At 42.8% G+C, this 18,839-nt stretch overlaps 1 protein-coding gene across 8 annotated transcripts in view; it reads left to right on the top strand.

Moving 5' to 3' along the window:
- fam185a (family with sequence similarity 185 member A) overlaps positions 1-18,839 on the top strand; it is an 85,509-nt gene that overhangs the window by 41,898 nt on the left and 24,772 nt on the right. For 6 of the 8 annotated variants that reach the window (XM_078553265.1, XM_078553270.1, XM_078553268.1 and 3 more), the window contains one exon: positions 17,491-17,532. The exons of the other annotated variants lie outside the window; for them this stretch is intronic. In XM_078553265.1, coding sequence (XP_078409391.1) covers positions 17,491-17,532 — 42 coding nt within the window. The remainder of the gene's footprint in view (positions 1-17,490; positions 17,533-18,839) is intronic. 8 annotated transcript variants of the gene reach the window in all.

The raw sequence follows: 18,839 nt of genomic DNA, 5'->3' as shown, positions 1-18,839 counted from the left end.
CATGGGGCACTGGCACCAGTATTGGGGAAGGAGAGAGCTGTTCCGTTGGGACGGGCTTCATTTGAACCATGCTGGGACCAGTGTCCTGGTGAATCGTGTAACTAGGGTTGTAGATAAAATTTTAAACTAATTAGTGAGGGGGAGGGTTCAATTGAAGGGAAGTTTAAAAAATCAAAAAGAAACAAAAGAGCAGAGGTGCAGGGTATTGAAGAGGTGAACGATAGTCAAAGTGTGACAGGAAGAGGCAGAAAATATAAGCAGAAGAGTGCAGCAGAAATTAGAACCAGAATGAGTAATAATGGTTAAAAAGTTAAAACTTAAGACTCTTTATTTGAATGCACACAGCATTAGTAACAAGATAGATGAGTTGACGGCGCAAATAGAAATAAATGAATATGACTTGATAGCTATTTAGCTATTACAGAGATGTGGTTGCAGGGTGACCAAGACTAGGAACTGAATATTCAAGGGTATTTGACATTCTGGGTAAATAGGCAAAAAGGAAAGGGAGGTGGGGTAGCTTTGTTAATAAAGGAAGGCATCAGTGCAGTGGTGAGTAGTGATATAGGTGCAGTAGATCGTGATGTGGAATCAGTTTGGGTGGAAATAAGGAATAGCAAAGGTAAGTCACGGGTGGGAGTCGCCTAGAGGCATCCAAAGAGTTGCCTCACTGTAGGACAAAGTATAAATCAGGAAATAATGCAGGCGTGTAAGAAGGGCGCTACAATTGTCATGGGTGATTTTAATCTGCATATTAGCTGGACAAATCAGATTGGCAGGGGTAACATGGAAGACGAATTTGTAGAGTGCATCAGGGATTGTTTCTTAGAGCAATATGTTGCAGAACCTACCTGGGAACAGGCTATTTTAAATCTAGTAATGTGTAATGAGGTGGGATTAATAAAAGATATCGTAGTTAAGGATCCTCTAGGGGGTAGCAAACACAACATGGTAGAATTTCAAATTCAGTTTGAGGGTGAGCAACTCAGATCTCAAACCAGTGTCCTCAACTTAAATAAGGGCAATTATAGAGGTATGAAGAAAGAGTTGTCTACAGTGGGCTGGGAAAATAGACTAAAGGGAAGGTCAGTGGATGTGCAGTGGCAGACATTTAAGCAGATATTTCATAATGCAGAGCAAAAATTTATCCAGGTCAAAAAGAAGGATTCAATGAGAAGGATGAACCACCCGTGGGTAACAAAGATGGTCAAGGAGAGTATCCAATCAAAAACTAAGGCATACAAAGTGGTGAAAACTAGTGGTAGGACAGAAGATTGGGAATTTTTTAGGAACAAGCAGCGGATGACTAAAAAGTTAATAAAGAGGGAGAAAATTGATTCAGAAAGTAAATTGGCAAGAAATATAAAAACAAACAGCAAGAGCTTCTACGGGTATATAAAAAGAGAGTGGCGAAAATAAGCGTGGGACCCTTGGAGTATGTGACTGGAGAATTGATATCTGGGAACAGGGAAATGGTAGATAATTTAAAAACAATATTTTGCATCGGTCTTCACAGTGGTGGACACTCATCAGAATTTTAGAGTGTAGAAGGAGGCCAATCAGCCCGTTGTTGCTGCGCCAGCTGTTTTCAAGAGCCTGTATCGCATTCACTTTAACCAAAGTATTTCAGAGATGAACAAGTCATCAAATGAATGGAAAACTGTTATTGGCACCGCCCTTTTCATATTGGGCTTTACTGGACTGATTGTCTTCTGGCAGAGGGTGTTTGTGTATGGTGATGTCCCTCACACTTTCTCTGATGAATGGAAGGTGAAGCAGATCAAGAGAATCACAATCACAGTGCAGAAGAGGCCCTTCGGCCCATCGAGTCTGCACCGACACATGAGAAACACCTGACCTACCTACCTAATCCCGTTTACCAGCACTTGGCCCATAGTCTTGAATGTTATGACGTGCCAAGTGCTCATCCAGGTACTTTTTAAAGGATATGAGGCAACCCGCCTCCACCACCCTCCCAGGCAGCGCATTCCAGACTGTCACTACCCTCTGAATAAAAAAGTTTTTCCTCACGTCCCCCCTAAACCTCCTGCCCCTCACCTTGAACTTATGCCCCCTCGTGACTGACCCTTCAACTAAGGGGAACAGCTGCTCCCTTTCCACCCTATCCATACCCCTCATTATCTTGTACACCTTGATCATGTCGCCCCTCCGTCTTCTCTGGTCCGAGAAAACAACCCAAGTCTATCCAACCTCTCTTCATAACTTAAATGTTTCATCCCAGGCAACATCCTGGTGAATCTCCTCTGCACCGACTCCAGTGCAATCACATTCTTCCTATAATGTGGCCACCAGAACTGCACACAGTACTTCAGCTGTGGCCTCACCAAGGTTCTATACAACTCCAACATGACCTCCCTACTTTTAGAATCTATGCCTCTATTGATAAAGGCAAGTGTCCCACCCCACTAACATGCCCCTCTGCCTTCAGAGATCTATGGACACACACGCCAAGGTCTCTTTATTCCTCAGAACTTCCTAGTGCCATGCCGTTCATGGAATACTCCCTTGACAAATTACTCCTTCCAAAGTGTATCACCTCACACTTTTCAGGGTTAAATTCCATCTGCCACTTATCTGCCCATTTGACCATCCCATCTATATCTTCCTGTAGCCCAAGACACTCAACCTCACTGTTAACCACCCGGCCAACCATTGTCATCCGCAAACTTACTAATCCTACCCCCCGACATAGTCATAGATGTCGTTTTATGTTGGACATGAAGATGAACCCGGTTGAAGGCATTGCTTCAAATTGGGTTTATGAAAGTAACATGTAGAAGAAATGAATATACACTGGAAATCTTAACGGTTATTCATTTAACATTTCAAATATGAGCCCATGTGTTCAGGAATTTAACTTACAACCGAAAGTTAATCTGTAAATTTGATAATAAACTCAACTGCCTTACGTGAAAAAAAAAATTCCAAAGTTATCAGATAAGCAAGGAGCTAATGGGAGGAAAGATCTTGTAACAGTCTCTATCATGACGGACAAAGTATTTGACAAACTAATGGGACTAAATGCAGACGAGTCGCCAGGACCTGATGGCCTGCATCCAAGGGTTTTAAAGGAAGTGGCTGCAGCGATAGTGGAGGCATTGGTCGAAATACTCAGAACTCACTGGATTCCGGGAGGGTCCCAGCAGATTGGAAAACCGCTAATGTGACGCCCCTGTTCAAGAAGGGAGGGAGACAAAAATCAGGAAACTTTTGGCCAGTCAGCATAACATCTGTTGTTGGGAAAATGGTAGCGTCCATTATTAAGGAAGAAATAGGACATTTAGAAAAGCTTAACGTAATCAGAGTCAGCATGGTTTTATGGAACGGAAATCATGTTTGACAAATTTGCTAGAGTTCTTTGAGAATAAAACAAGCAAAGTTTATAAAGGGAAACCAGTAGATGTAGTGCGTTTGGATTTCCAAAAGGCATTCGACAAGGTGCCACATAAAAGGTTATTGCACAAGATAGAAGCTCACAATATTGGGGTTAATGTATTAGTATGGATTGAGGATTGGTTAACACACAGAAGACAGAGTCGGGATTAATGTCTTTTTTTCAGGTTGGAAAGATGTAACTAATGGAGTGCCACAAGGATCAGTTCTAGGACCTCCATTATTTACTATCTATATTAATGACTTGGAGGAGGGGGCAGAGTGTAATGTATCCAAATTTGCTGATGGTACAAAAATAGGGGTGGGGAGGGTATGTTGTGATGAGGACATAAGGAATTTGCAAGGGGATGTAGACAGGTTGAGTGAGTGGGCAAAAACTTGGCAGATGGAGTTTAAAGTAGGAAAGTGTGAGGTCATGCACTTTGGTAGGAAGAATCAAAAGGCAGACTATTATTTAAATGGGGGGAGAGTCCAAAAAAGTGCAACACAGAGGGATCTGGGTGTTCATGCAGGTGCAGCAAGTAATTAAGAAGGCAAATGGAATTTTGGCCTGTATTACTAGGGGGTTGGAGTTTAAAAATAGGGAAGTCTCATTACAACTGTACAGGGTGTTGGTGAGGTTGTACCTGGAGTACTATGTACAGTTTTGCCTCTCATATTTAAGAAAGGATAAACTGGCACTGGAGGCATTTCAAAATGAATTCACTAGGCTGATTCCTGGATGAAGGGGTTGACTTATGAAGAATGGCTAAGCAGGTTAGGCCTTTATTCATTAGAGCTTAGAAGAATGAGGGGTGATCTTATTGAAACGTACAAGATTCTGAGGGGGCTTGACAGATGTTGAGAAGATGTTTCTACCAGGGGGTAATCTCGAACTAGGGGACATAGTTACAGAATGTGGGGGCACTCATTTAAAACCGAAATGTGAAGGAATTTCTTTCCTCAGAGGGTAGTGAATGTCTGGAATTCTCTATCCCAGAGAGTTGTAAAGGCTAGATCATGGAAAGTATTAAAAGAGGCGATAGATAGATTTTTGGAAGATCGGGGAGTTGAGGGCTATGAGGAGCTGGCATGAAAGAGGAGTTGAGGCCTGGGGTAGATCAGTCATGATCTTATTGAATGGTGGGGCAGGCTAGAGGGACCGTATGGCCTAATCCTGCTCCTATTTCTTATGTGTTGTAGATACACCCACATTGCTGTTAGGGAGGAAGTTCCAGGGCTTTGAACCAGCAACTGTGAAGGAACGGCGATATATTTCCAAGTTAGGATGTTGTGTGGATTGGAGAGGAAGTTGCAGGCCATGGTGCCCCCATATGTCTGCAGGCCTTGTCCTAGATGGTAGCGATCGTAGGTTTGAATGGTCCTGTCTGAGGAGTCTTGATGAGATCTTGCAGTGCATCTTGTAAATGGAACATATTGCTGCCACTGTGCATCGGTGGTGGAGGGAGTGAATGTTTGTGGTGGGGTGCCAATCAAGTGGGCTGCTTTGTCCTGGATGGTGTCGAGCTTTTTGAGTGTTATTGGAGGTGCACTCATCCAGACAAGTGGAGAGTATTCCATCACAATCCTGACTTGTGCCTTTTAGGTGGTGTTCAATCTTTGGGAGTCAGGAGGTTTCTCACCACAGGATTCCAAGCCTCTGACTTGCTCTTATAGCCACAGTGTTTTTATGGCTAGTCCAGTTCAGTCGCTGGTTAATGGTGACTCCCAGGATGTTGCTATTGTGGGATTCAGCAATGGTAATGCCATTGAATGTCATGGGCGATGGTTAGATTCTCTCTTGTTGGCGATGGTCATTGCCTGACACTTGTGTGGCACAAATGTTACTTGCCACTTGTCAGCCCAAGCCTGGATATTGCCCAGGTCTTGCTCCATTTGGACCTGTATCTGTGCAGTTGCAAATGGTGCTGGACATTGTGTAATCATCAGAAAACGTCCACCCACTCGACCTTATGATAGAAGGAAGTTCTTGATGAAGCAACTGAACATGGTTGGGCATAGGACACTACCCTGAGGAACTCCTGCAGTGATATCCTGGAACTGAGATGATTGATCTCCAACATGCATAACCATCTTCCTTTGTGGTAGGTGTGACTCCACCCAGAAGAGTTTTCCCCCTGATTCCCATTGACTTCAGTTTTGCTAGGGCTCCTTTATGTCAAACTTGGTGAAATTCCATAGCAGGGAAAATTCTGACATGCGTTCTCCTGAATCGCCTACTACTTGTGGCTAAGGGAATCCTCTGAGAGACAGTGTGGCTTTAGACCTTCTAGAGGAATCTCTGACACGGTTATTCACAGAATCACAAAGTGCGGGAGAGGCTCTTCGGCCCATCGAGTCTGCACCGATACGTGAGAAACACCTGACCTACTTAACTAATCCCATTTACCAGCACTTGGCCCATAGCCTTGAATGTTATGTCGTGCCAAGTGCTCATCCAGGTACTTTTTAAAGGACGTGAGGCAACCAACCTCCACCACCCTCCAGGCAGCGCATTCCAGACCGTCACCACCCTCTGGGTAAAAAGTTTTTCCTCACATCCCCCCCCCTAAACCTCCTGCCCCTCACCTTGAACTTGGAACCCCCCCTTGTGACTGACCCTTCAACTAAGGGGAACAGCTGCTCCCTATCCACCCTGTCCATGCCCCTCATAATCATGTACAACTCAATCAGGTTGCCCTTCAGTCTTCTCTGCTCCAACGAAAACAGTCTATCCAGCCTCTCTTCATAACTTAAATGTCTCATCCCAGGCAACATCCTGGTGAATCTCCTCTGCACCCCCTCCAGTGCAATCACATTCTTCCTATAATGTGGCCACCAGAACTGCACACAGTACTTCAGCTGTGGTCTCACCAAGGTTCTATACAACTCCCTACTTATGTAATCTATGCCTCGATTGATAAAGGCAAGTGTCCCATATGCCTTTTTCACCACCCCACTAACATGCCCCTCCGCCTTCAGAGATCTATGTACACACACGCAAAGGTTCCTTTGTTCCTCAGAACTTCCTAGTGTCATGCCGTTCATTGAATACTTCCTTGACAAATTACTCCTTCCAAAGTGTATCACCTCACACTTTTCAGGGTTAAATTCCAACTGCCACTTATCTGCCCATTTGACCATCCCATCTATATCTTCCTGTAGCCCAAGACACTCAACCTCACTGTTAACTACCCGGTCAATCTTTGTGTCATCCGCAAACTTACTAATCCTACCCCCCATATAGTCATCTATGTCGTTTATATAAATGACGAATAATAGGGGACCCAGCACAGATCCCTGTGGTACGCCACTGGACACGGGCTTCCAATCACTAAAGCATCCTTCAGTCATCACCCTCTGCCTCCGACAACTAAGCCAATTTTGTATCCACCTTATCAAATTACCCTGTTTCCCTTGTGCATTTGCCTTCTTTATAAGACTCCCATGTGGGACCTTGTCAAAGGCTTTGCTGAAATCCATATAAACTACATCAACTGCACTACCCTCAACTATACACTTGGTCGTCACCTCAAAAAATTCAATCAAATTTGTTAGGCATGACCTCCCTCTGACAAAACCATGCTGACTATCCCTGATCAAACTTCGCCTCTCCAAGCGGAGATAGATTCTCTCCTTCAGAGTTTTCTCCAATAGTTTCCCTACAACTGACGTGAGACTCACTAGTCTGTAGTTCCCTGGCTTATCTCTACAACTCTTCTTAAATAGCGGAACCACATTAGCTGTTCTCCAGTCCTCTGGCACCTCATCCGTGGCCAGAGAGGAATTAAAAATTTGGGTCAGAGCCCCTGCGATCTCCTCTCTTGCCTCCCTCAGCAGTCTGGGACACAAATCATCCGGACCTGGAGATTTGTCCACTTTTAAGTCTGCCAACACCTCCAATACCTTGTCACTCCCTATATCAGTTTGCTCAAGAGCCTCATAGTCTCCCCGAGTTCCATACCTTTATCCTCATTCTCTTGGGTGAAAATGGATGTGAAGTATTTGTTCAAAACTACCAATGTCCTCTGGCTCCACCCATAGATTGGTCCCTAATGGGCCCTACTCTTTCACTGGTTATCCTCTTCCCATTGATATACTTATAGAATATCTTTTTGTTAATTGCTTTCTTAAGCTCCATCCTGCACTTTCTGTACTCCACTAAAGCCTCCGCTGATTTGCTTCCCTTGTACCTGCTTGTTGAGCCTGTTACTCCTTCCTATCACCCTAGAGGGAATATGTTGAGCCTGTACCCTCCCCATTTCCTTTTTGAACACCCCCCACTGCTCCTCTGTAGTTTTCCCCACAAATAGCTTTTCCCAGTCGACCTTGGCCAGATGCTGCCTTATTCTACTAAAATCTGCTCTACCCCAATCCAAAACATTTTTTTGCAACTTCTCTATTTCTTTGTCCATAACAAGCTTATTATTGCCAGATAAATTCAAGAATTATGTCAAGACCAACATCAGGATTTCTTCATTGTTTATCGACCTGACCAAAGCATTTGACTCGATAAATCGCGAAGCTTTGTGGATTGTGCTCCAGAGATTTGGATGCCCAAGAAACTTTATCGCAGCCATCCAACTGCTTCATTGTGATATGACTGCAACACTCTGATTGAGAGATCTGAAACAGACTCCTTTAAAATCCAGACTGGTGTCAAGCAAGGCTGTGTGATAGTCCACACACTATTTACAATCTACTTGACAGTGGCAGTTCACCTCATCAAAGATCAACTGCCCTCTGGTGTCAGTATTAAATACCACCCAGATGGAAAACTTTAACCTCAAATTGTCTCCGTGCCAAAACTAGACTGACCACCATAGACGTGCATCTATAGTTTGCAGATACCTGCAGTGCCTTTGGCCACTCTGCAACAGGTTTGCAACCCACTCTCAATTTCTTAACTCTGCATACAAGAGACTCGCCTTGGCTTTGAGCGTTTCCAAAACAGAACTCATCTCAACCCATACCTGATGAATCAAATATTCCATATTCCAATATATTTTGAGAAGGAGAGACTCAAGAATATGTTGAGCACTTCCCATACCTTTGCTGCCACCCCTCTCAAAAGACCAACATTGGATCAGCTGCGCCAGCTCAGCCTTCTGCAAACTACGGGTTCCTGGCCTGTTGTTCGTCTCCCCGCTGTGAACAGGCCCAAATGTTAAAAGCTTAGCCCATTGAATTTGCATGCACTTTTTTGTATAGATATAACTTCATAGTGAAAATGCTATCCTTTAGTTATGCAGAATGTTACCTCCCATCATTTTATACCCTGTGCAAGTACAAACTGTCTTTTTTTTGTGGTTCACCTATATGTTTACCATTCAGACCTGATATATTAATTGAGATCTGAGGTGGATGTTCCTGTGCAGTTGAAAACGGTTCAGGATGATAAAGAATGCAATAATGCCAATAGAATAGGGGTGTCCCACTGAAATAAGTGCTACCCTCTTTGCATGACTCATCATTTGACATTTCATAAAAACAATGCAAGACAAAATATCAGAGTTAAATATTTTGTTCCATCCTCAGAGCATTGCAACATTCTCCTACTTTCTGAGGGAAAATTGTGACAGCTTCAGTTTCTCAAGAAGACCATTGTTGAAGGTCTTTTTAATGCTTTATCGGAAGTTTATGTAGGACAGAGTTTGATATGTGGCGTTAGCCCTAGTGCACTGCTCCCACTTGCTTTAATCCAAAGTGCAGACAGTTTGAGACTAGTGACCAAGATATGTCATTTTGGTCGTGCATGAAATTGAGGGCCACTTCCAAGAAAAAAAATTTCCATTATTCATGGGTCACTCGAGTTGCGGTTTTTAGTCCAGCATTTCCCATTAACACAGATCCTTAAAAATACTGTTTAAAAGCTCACATTGTGATACATAAGAAAAATGCAATTTGGAATACTTTGTTAGTTATTTATACTTGCGCCTCTCGTGGGCAAAATGCGTGTCTCCAGAGGTACGGTGCATACTTTGAGAATCCCTGATTAAACCTATTAGGTTCCTGGGGACCGTTTTTTAAAATATTTTACTCAAATTCTCAAATGTAGGAGCAGAAGTAGGCCATTTGGCCCATCGAGTCTGGCTGATCTGATAATCCTCAACTCTACTTTCTTGCCTTTTCCCTATAACCCTTGATTCCCTTACTGATTAGAAATCTGCCTATTTCAGCCTTGAATATACTTAACAACCCAGCCTCTACAGCCCTCTGCGGTAATGAATTCCACAGATTCACTATCCACTGAGAGAAGAAATTCCTCCTCACCTCTGTCTTAAATGGGCAACCCCTTACTCTGAGATTATGCCTTCTGGTCCTAGACTTTCCCACAAGAGGAAACAACCTCTCAGCATCTGCCCTGTCAAGCCCCCTAAGAATCATATTTATTTCAAAAGGTCGCCTCTCATTTTCCTAAACTTCAATGAGTCCAGGCCCAACCTACTCAACCTTTCCTCGTAAGAAAATCCCTTCATAGCCGGGATCAACCTGGTGAACCTTCTCTGGATTGCCTCCAATGCCAGTATATCTTTCCTTAGATAAGGGGACCAAAACTATTCACAGTATTCTAGGTGTGGCCTAACTAATGCCTTGTATAATTTTAGCAAGACTTCCCTATTTTTATACTCCGTTCCTTTTGAAATAAAGGTCAACATCCATTTGCCTTCCCTAGTACCTGCTGAACTTGTATGTTAGCTTTTTGGGATTCATGTATGAGGACTTCCAAATCCCTCTGTGCTGTAGCTTTCTGCAGTCTTTCTCCATGTAAATAATATTCAGTTTCTCTATATTCTTCCTGCCAAAATGCGTAACCTCACATTTTCCCACATTATATTCCATCTGCCAAGCTTTGCCCACTCACTTAACCTGTCTATATCCCTCTGTAGACTTGGTTTTCCTCACCACTTGCCTTCCCACCTATTTTTGTGTCATCCGTAAACTTGATGATTAGTACATTCACTTCTCTCATCGAAGTCATTAATATATATTGTAAATAATTGTGGCCCCAGCACTGATCCCTGTGGCACTTCACTAGTTACAGGTTACCATCCTGAAAATGACCCCCTTATCTCAATTCTGTCTTCTATTAGTTAGTCAATCTTTTGTCCATGCTAATGTACTACCCCCATGGGCTCTTATCTTATTAAGTAGCCTTATGTGCCGTACCTTAGCAAACACCTTTTGGAAATCCAAATATGTTACACCTACTGGTTCCCCTTTTATCTATCCTGCTTGTTACATCATCAAAGTATTCTAATAAACTTGTCAGGCATGGTTTCCCCTTCATGAAGCCATGCTGACTCTGCTTGATTAAATTATGCATTTCTAAATGCTCTGTTATTACATCCTTTACAACAGACTCTAACATTTTCCCAATGACGGATATTAAACTAGCTGGCCTATAGTTACCTGTTTTTTGTCTCCCTTTTTGAATAAGGGTGTTACATTGGCCGCCCTCCAATCCTCTGGGACTTTTTCAGAATCTAAGAATTCTTGGAAGATTACTACCAGTGCATCCACTATCTCTGTAGCTACTTCCTTTAATATCCTTGGATGCAACCCATCAGGTCCAGGGGACTTATCGGCCTTCAGCCCCATTAGTTTTCCTAGTACTTTTTCTCTAGTGAATAGTTATTGTATTTATTTCCTCCCCCACTTTTGCCCCTTGATTATTTAGTATTTTTGAAATGCTGTTAGTGTCTTCTACCGTGAAGACTGATGCAAAGTATTTATTCAACTTCTCGGCCATTTCCTGGTTCCCCATAATTATTTCCCTAGCCTCATTCTCTAAGAGGCCCATGTTCACTTTGGCCTCTCTTCCTTTTTATATAATTAAAGAAACTCTTACTGCCCGTTTTTATATTACTTGCTAGTTTACCCTCGAAGTTTATTTTCTCCCTCTTTATTATTTTTTTGTCATCTTTTGTTGGTTTTAAAACTTTCCCAATCCTCTGGCTTACCACTAACCTTAGCCATACTGTATGATTTTTCTTTCAATTTAATACTATCCTTAACTTTCTTGATTAATCATGGTTGGTTTATCCCCTTCCTAGAATCCTTCTTCCTCACTGGGATATATCTTTGTTGTGAGTTATGATCTATTTTCTTAAGCGTATGCCATTGTTCATCAACTTTTTTTCTGCTAAACTCCTTTCCCAATCCACTCGAGCCAACTCTGCCCCCATTCCTTTGTAATTACCCTTATTTAAGTTTAGCACAGTTGTTTCCAACCCAATTTTCTCATTAATAAACTGAATGCTAAATTCTACCATGTTATGGTCACTGTTTTACTCTTTTACTCTGAGATAATTTATTAAACCTGCCTCATTACACATTACCAGATCCAAAATAGCCTGATGCCTGGTTGGATCCACAACACATTGTTCTAGGAAACTGCCCCGAATACACACTATGAATTCTTGCTGGTGGCTACCTCTGTCAATTTGATTTTCCCAATCTACATGAAGATTAAAGTCACACATGATTAATGTGCTGCCTTTTTTACATGCCCTAATTATCTCTTGATTTATTCTCTGTCCTACAGTATAGCTACTGTTAGGAGGCCTGTAGACTACTCCCACCAGTGTCTTCTTCCCCTCGTCATTTCTCACCTCCACCCATATGGATTCCACATCTTCCGATCCAAGATTATTTCTTCCTATCGGACTTATTCAATCTCGTACTAACAAAGCTACCCCACCACCCTTTCCTTCCTGCCTGTCCTTTCAAAAAGTCCTTTCGAAAAATGGCTGCTGTAATCATTATTCAACCAAATTTTCATCTGTTGAAGACCAAATTTTCTTCTGAAGAAATCCATTATGATTCATAGTATAGCTAGTTGTGGCCTTTGCAACTAATCAGATGTAATTCTTTAAAAAAGAAAAGTAGCATGACACAGTGCCCGTTATTTTTGATTTGGAAGTGCCGTGTGCAAATTTTTTAAATAGATTTTTCATTTCTATCAACATGTAAGGTACATCACCTAGACTTCCTATGCATTTTAAACATTAAAACTTCTGTTGAGAACATTTCAGAATACCCAACTCTAAAGCCTTAAACAGTTTAGATGGTGTTTTTGTGGTTTTGGATCTTTACCAGATACCAAAGAAATCTTGAAAATGTAAACACTATCATTTGAGATTAGCCATATTTCATTCTATTTTTCATTCCTTTGAACTAATATATTTTCCAGACACAAATGAAGTACAGGCATAAAAGATTGTTTCTTTAAACAGTGTAGCTACAAAATGGGGCTGCATAGGGCCGCTGGTGCAGGAATTGCAGAAGCCTTGAAGGCCTTAGATATCACCAGCTTCTGGCATGGCCCACGTGGCACCCATGCTGTGTATCGGGGGCTGCAACATGACCAAATTAAGTGAAGGCTACAGAGAGGAGATGCTCTGTGAGGAATGAGGCGGAGGGCTCTCCACAGATGGCCCTAACCACCACAGCTTTTCAAAGAGCATTTCTCCTACCACCACCTGACATTTGGGCAATGCCTAATGTGCTTCTGGCTCAGCAGTGAGGTGGCACAGTTCTCTGCCTCCTTCAACCTGACCTGGAGCCATAAAAGTCATAATGACATGAACCTTTATGCATTTGTGGGAGCAGCAACATTTCTAATATGTCCTGGTATACCATCCACTGATGCACCCGAGATGTGACAGAAGTGATCTATGCTAGGAGAACCAAATACACTGTTTTCTACCTCTGCAGGAAGAAACAGGATGAGCAGGCAAATTACCTTAGCAGAATAGCAGGATTGCCAATGGTGCAGGGTGTCATTGACTGAACACCGGTTACCTCCGTACATGCGGCGTGACCCTCCACCAGCGGACCACATGCATATAGTGAGGACCATGGAGCTACCATGAAAATCAGGAAGAAGAGCATCGATGTGCTCAAGCAAGTCTTCTGATGCCTTTGATGTGTTTGAGTGATGCTCTCCAATACTTGCTAGACCGGTTGTCCAGGTTTGTTGTAGTCTGCTGCATCCTCCATAACATCACAAACATAGGGTGCAGTTATTGCCAGGAAGAATCTGGACACCACCTCTGGGAGGAGGAGGCATCCTGGACCCCTTTGTTCTCGGTGGGTTGTCCAGGCGCACCTGCTCAGACTCAAGTTTCCAGAAACCTCTCTTGTCCATCATGGATCCAACATTCTGCATCTGGGAAGCCACGTCACAGCATCCTCTTGGCCAAAATCCTACGACAAGAACCAGTTATAAGATCCTTTTCATTAACACCTTTATCTAAGAACACATTCAATGACACAAACAGAAATGGACTGTTCAACCTCGTGTAATCCTTTCATGCCTGTCATGTGGCTGCCCATGTGTGCCCTGGTGTTTCTATGCCGTGTTACCACACTGTCTGCGCTTGGTTGCTGGAAGGCTGCTGACTTTCACTGGGGGCAGACTGCAGATGTCCTTGCTGGATGACCTCGAGTAGGCCTGGGCTTTGAGGCCCCGACTTCAGAATGCACCACTTCTCCATGGTTGGGAGCAGTCAGAGCCGGCTGACTGAGAGGCAACAGCAAAGACACTGGTGATGTGGCAGTGTGGAAGCACAAATATTGTTATCCTGATAGAGGACAGAAAGTTCGTGTTCCAAAGTGTAGCTGCCACTCAAGGGTGGGACCCCATAAATCCACCTAACCATGGTGGAGCACAGATTGCTGGACTGCCCTGAGAACCTGCATGCCCCTTTTGAGCATTGAGATTCAGCCATGATGGTTGAACTTTCTGCCTGTGCTGCAGCAGAAGCTAAGACAACAGACACCAGATGTTGCAACACAGCTGGATCTGCTGGTGCTGTTGTGGAGTTGACCACCGCTTCCATGCTGGAAAGGATGGGCTCAAAGCTCTGCACAATGCCCTCTGCCACTTTGGATCTGGACTCTTTCATGCTCCACGACAGTGACAGGAGGCCCTTAAGCAGGCCAAGCTGATGATGATGCAGACCAAGTATTTTGGCCTGCACCATCATCAGCACTCTCCTGTGTGCTTCTCCATTGCAGTCCTCATCTGAGTCCCCTCCAGCAGAACATGCCTGTGACTTCACCCTCTAATGAGCTGACACATCTGCTACCCTATCCCTGTGGCCTGACTGCAACCCACTTATTTCCAGTGACTCACCGCGTGCACATCCCATTTCTACACGACCCTGTTTTACGGGTGATTCCAGTACCTGAGCCAGTGGCTTCAAATGTCAGAATTAGTGACGGTGCTTCTTCATCAGTCCGTTGGTGTTGTTCTCTTTCTTCTCCCTGAGGACGCTGTGGCTGAACAGGTAGCTGTCCTTGTGTATCTCAAAGCATGAAATTAGAGGGGGAGGTTTGGAATGAGGGATGGGGATAGATATATAAAACAAAGAGGTCCATGGTCATGCCAGCTGCAGCTTACACATCATGCCAGATAGTAGAATGTGGGAGTCGAGAAGGCCATAAGGCAGTAAATCTTAAATGGTCTCGGCAAGGTTTTGCAGCCGAACCCATGATGCAGAGCACCATCTCTGTTGGACTCTGCTCTCTTCTGTCATGAGGGTCTTTGTTCTGAAAGAGAGAAGGCAGAATTCCAGTGATTGTGGTACTCTGTGTTTGGAAGATGTGCCTGCCATAGCTGAATACCTGGGGGTATGTGAAGGCAATGTGGGATGATGTGAGGCTGGCATCATTGAGAGGTGTATGAGTGGGAGGTGGCATATGTAAATGTTAGTTTTGCGTGTGAGGGACTGCTGATGGATGAATGATTGAGGTGGTGGAGTGAGTGGCGTGAGAGATTGGTGGTTTGGTGACTATACGATATCAGTTACTGATATTTTCATTGACCGTGATTGCCTAGATAAGGCCATTAAACTTCTTCCGACACAGCTGCCAGGTCTCTGGGCCAGACTCCTTATGTTGACCTCCCTGGCCACCTGCTCCCGCTCTCTTCAGAGGGCATCCCTTGAGGGGTTCCTGGCCCCTGTTGAGAATATGGCCTCTCTTCCTGTCCACCTCCATGATTAAGGCTTTCCAGCACCACGTCCATGAACTGTTCCACTTGCTTGCAGTTGCAGCACTGATAATCAGTACAGCCTCCTGTTATTCCGTGCAGCTTCCCTTTCAGAGGAGCAGATTGACTTTAAGAGCTGGAAACTAGAACCATAGAAAAGCTACGGTGCAGAAAGAGGCCATTCAGTCCATTGTGTCTGCACCAGCCGTAAAAAGAGAAAAAAGAAGCTAGCCGCTGATTTTTAATCCCATTTACCAGCACCTAGTCCGTAGCCTTGCAGATTACAGCACTTCAGGTGCATATCCAGGTACCTTTTCAGCCTCAACCACCAATTTAGGCAGTGAATTCCAGACGTCCACCACCCTCTGAGTGAAAAGGTTTTTCCTCGTGTCCCCTCTAATCCTTCTACCAATTACCTTAAATCTATGACCCCTGGTAATTGACTCCCCAGCTATGGGAAACAGGTCTTTTCTGCCTACCCTATCAAGGACCCTCATAATTTTGTACACCTCAATTAGGTCACCCCACAACCTCCTCTCTTCTAAGGAAAGCAACCCTAGCCTATCCAATCTTCATAGCTGCAATTTTCAAGCCCTGGCAACATTCTTGTAAATCTCCTCTGTATTCTTTCATGAGCAATTATTTCTTTCCTGTAATGTGGTTACCAGAACTGTGTACACAATTCCAGCTCGGCCTAACCAGCGTTTTATACAGTTCCAGCATTCCTGCTTTTGTATTCACTACTTCGTCCAATAAAGGAAGGTATTCCATATCCTTTCTTCACCGCCAAATCCACCTGTCCTGCCACCTTCAGGGACTTGTGGACATGCAGTCCAAGGTGTCTCACTTCCTCAACCCCTCTCAATATCCTCCCATTTATTGAGTATTCCTTTGCTCTGTTTGTGCCCCCCAACACTTCCCTGGATTGAATTCCATTTGCCACTTTTCTGCCAACCAAACCATTCAGGAGACAACAGCTATCCTCTTCACTATCAAATACATGGCCAATTTTTGTGTCATCTGCAAATTTGCCTATCATGCCTCCCACATACACAACAAACAGCAAGGGTCCCAACACTGAGCCCTGTGGAACACCACTGGAAACTGCTTTGCACTCGCAAAAACATCCATCGACCATTACCCTTTGTTTCCTGTCACTGAACCAATTTTAGATCCAACTCACCAGCTTCTTCTGTATCCCATGCTATCTCACTTTTCTGACCAGTTTGCCATACATTACTGTATTTGACTATTGTCAAATACATTAGGCAACTTCCGCTACACTGCCCTCATCAATCCCCCTTGTTACTTCCTCAAAAAAATTCTATTAAATTAGTAAGATACGATATTCCCCTAACAAAACTCTGCTGCCTAACCCTGACTAGGAACTCCTGACAGCCTCGCACATTATTAGGCTCCTCTTGAACATGCAGCCAGCTAGCTAGGTCCTACTGGGTTGTATGTTGAAATTATTCAAATGAGGAGGCAGCATGAAGTATGTACTGTCTACCAATTTTTTGCCATGTGTTCATTTTTCACTCGATTAGTACTCATAGCTGTTACACATGAAGAAACCATGTGTTTCTTTTTGTAGATATAGTTTATTTTTAAGTTTTCAATGGGAAAATTAGTCCTAGTATTGCCCCAATATGGAACAAATTTTCTAAAATGATTACCAGCAGGAAGTTCTTTATATTTTTAAAAACATATTTTAATAGTTATCGATCAATATTTAGACATTAGACTAGAAATCTGCAACCCCTGAACTACAAATCACATGTGTTTCTTGAATCAGTTATTTGAAGTGCAGCTTTCTTATAAGATTATCTCTTTTTCTAGCTACTAAAATAAAAAGATTGAAAATAAAATAGGTACTCAGAAGGCAAACTCATGTTGTTGCATCGATAATCTATGTAGAAGAGTTTCTATATTTCTGTTCTGTTGTGAGTTTCTAAGGGATAGAGCCAAGTTAGCACATTTTATGTTTTACTAATCAAAATTCTCGTGCTACTACTAAGATATAAATAAGTTTGTTATAATGTTTTTTTCCTTCATAAGACCTTCTATTACAATTTTTTGTATTGTTCCATATGCAGGAAATGTTACGATTCAAACTGATGCAGGTGCTGTTACAGTAGGTAAGAGACCATCTCACTTTGCTCATGTTAGTTCCAGTTTATATGAGAATAATTCCACCATAACTTTAATTAATTATGATTGAGTTAGACGGAACATTTACTGCAGCAATCAGTTCTCTGAGATGTTGGGGGCAAGTTAGATGCTCAGGCAAAAAAGACAGACTCCTATTAGTGGCTTCTAGTGACACTTGCTACTGAAAATATTTGCATGGATCTATTTTAAAAAGAAACAACGACTCATAAGCAAAATTGTATGCTTCCTATATTGTTAATGTTTTGTAAAAGGAAAATAACTTAGGCACTTTTTGCTCGCAGTCAAGGAAGAATGGCATTCGTCTGAGAGGTGGTGGGAATTGCATAATGTGCATTGTGGTGCATCACATTAAAATAGCAGAGGGAGAATAAATTCCCATTTTAACAAACCAGAAGGATAAAAGCTTTATTGTTTGGAAAAAACTGCATGGGCATTCTTGCACCATGGTTATTGTGTTGCATTAGTATACACAAAATGGAGGGAGTCACTACAGTAGATTGTTTCCTTGATCACACAAATGTAACAATCAAATTTCCAAAGTACTGTTTCATAAATATCCATTGTAATTTCTAAACATCTTTAAAGTTTGGAACTGCTTACTGTATAATGATGGTAAAACTTGACATTGTCATCGATTTATTATGTTGGCTGAACTTCTAATGCAGGTTGAAACTTGGGATGTCTAATTTTATGGTGCCCTGGGTCTTATTTATAAATGTGTTGAGTTCCAACTTGGGCAATGATTTTTAGTTCAATGGTTTGGGTCTATCGTTTGTTGGGCTGTGCTGGATACCAATCTAATTAGCTACATACTGAAATTAAAATTCAAATAGCATTACACTAGTTTCTTGTATGATCTTACAAAATAAAGCATTACACTACATGCAATCATACGGATTAGGAGCAGGAGTAGGCCACTCGGCCCTTCGAGCCTGCTCTGCCATTCAATAAGATTATGGCTGATCTGATTTTAACTTCACATTCTTGCCTACACCCAATAACCTTTCACCCTCTTGCTTTTCAAGAATCTATCTACCTCTGCCTTAAAGATATTCAAGAACTCTGCCTCAATTACCTTTTTGAGGAAGAGAATTCCAAAGTGTCTCAACCCTCTGAGAGAAGAAATTTTTCTTCATCGCTGTCCTAAATGGGCGACCCTTTATTTTGAAACAGTGACTCCAAGTTCTAGATTCTCCCACAAGAGGAAACACCCTTCCCATAATTCACCCTGTCAAGTTCTCTCAGGATCTTACATGTTTCAATCAAGTAGCCT

The sequence above is a fragment of the Cetorhinus maximus genome, chromosome 12 (genome assembly GCF_964194155.1).
Source record: "Cetorhinus maximus chromosome 12, sCetMax3.hap1.1, whole genome shotgun sequence".
In the NCBI taxonomy this organism is placed as follows: Eukaryota; Metazoa; Chordata; class Chondrichthyes; order Lamniformes; family Cetorhinidae; genus Cetorhinus; species Cetorhinus maximus.
Note: the sequence above shows the minus strand (reverse complement) of the source record. Positions and strands in the feature narration are given on the sequence as shown.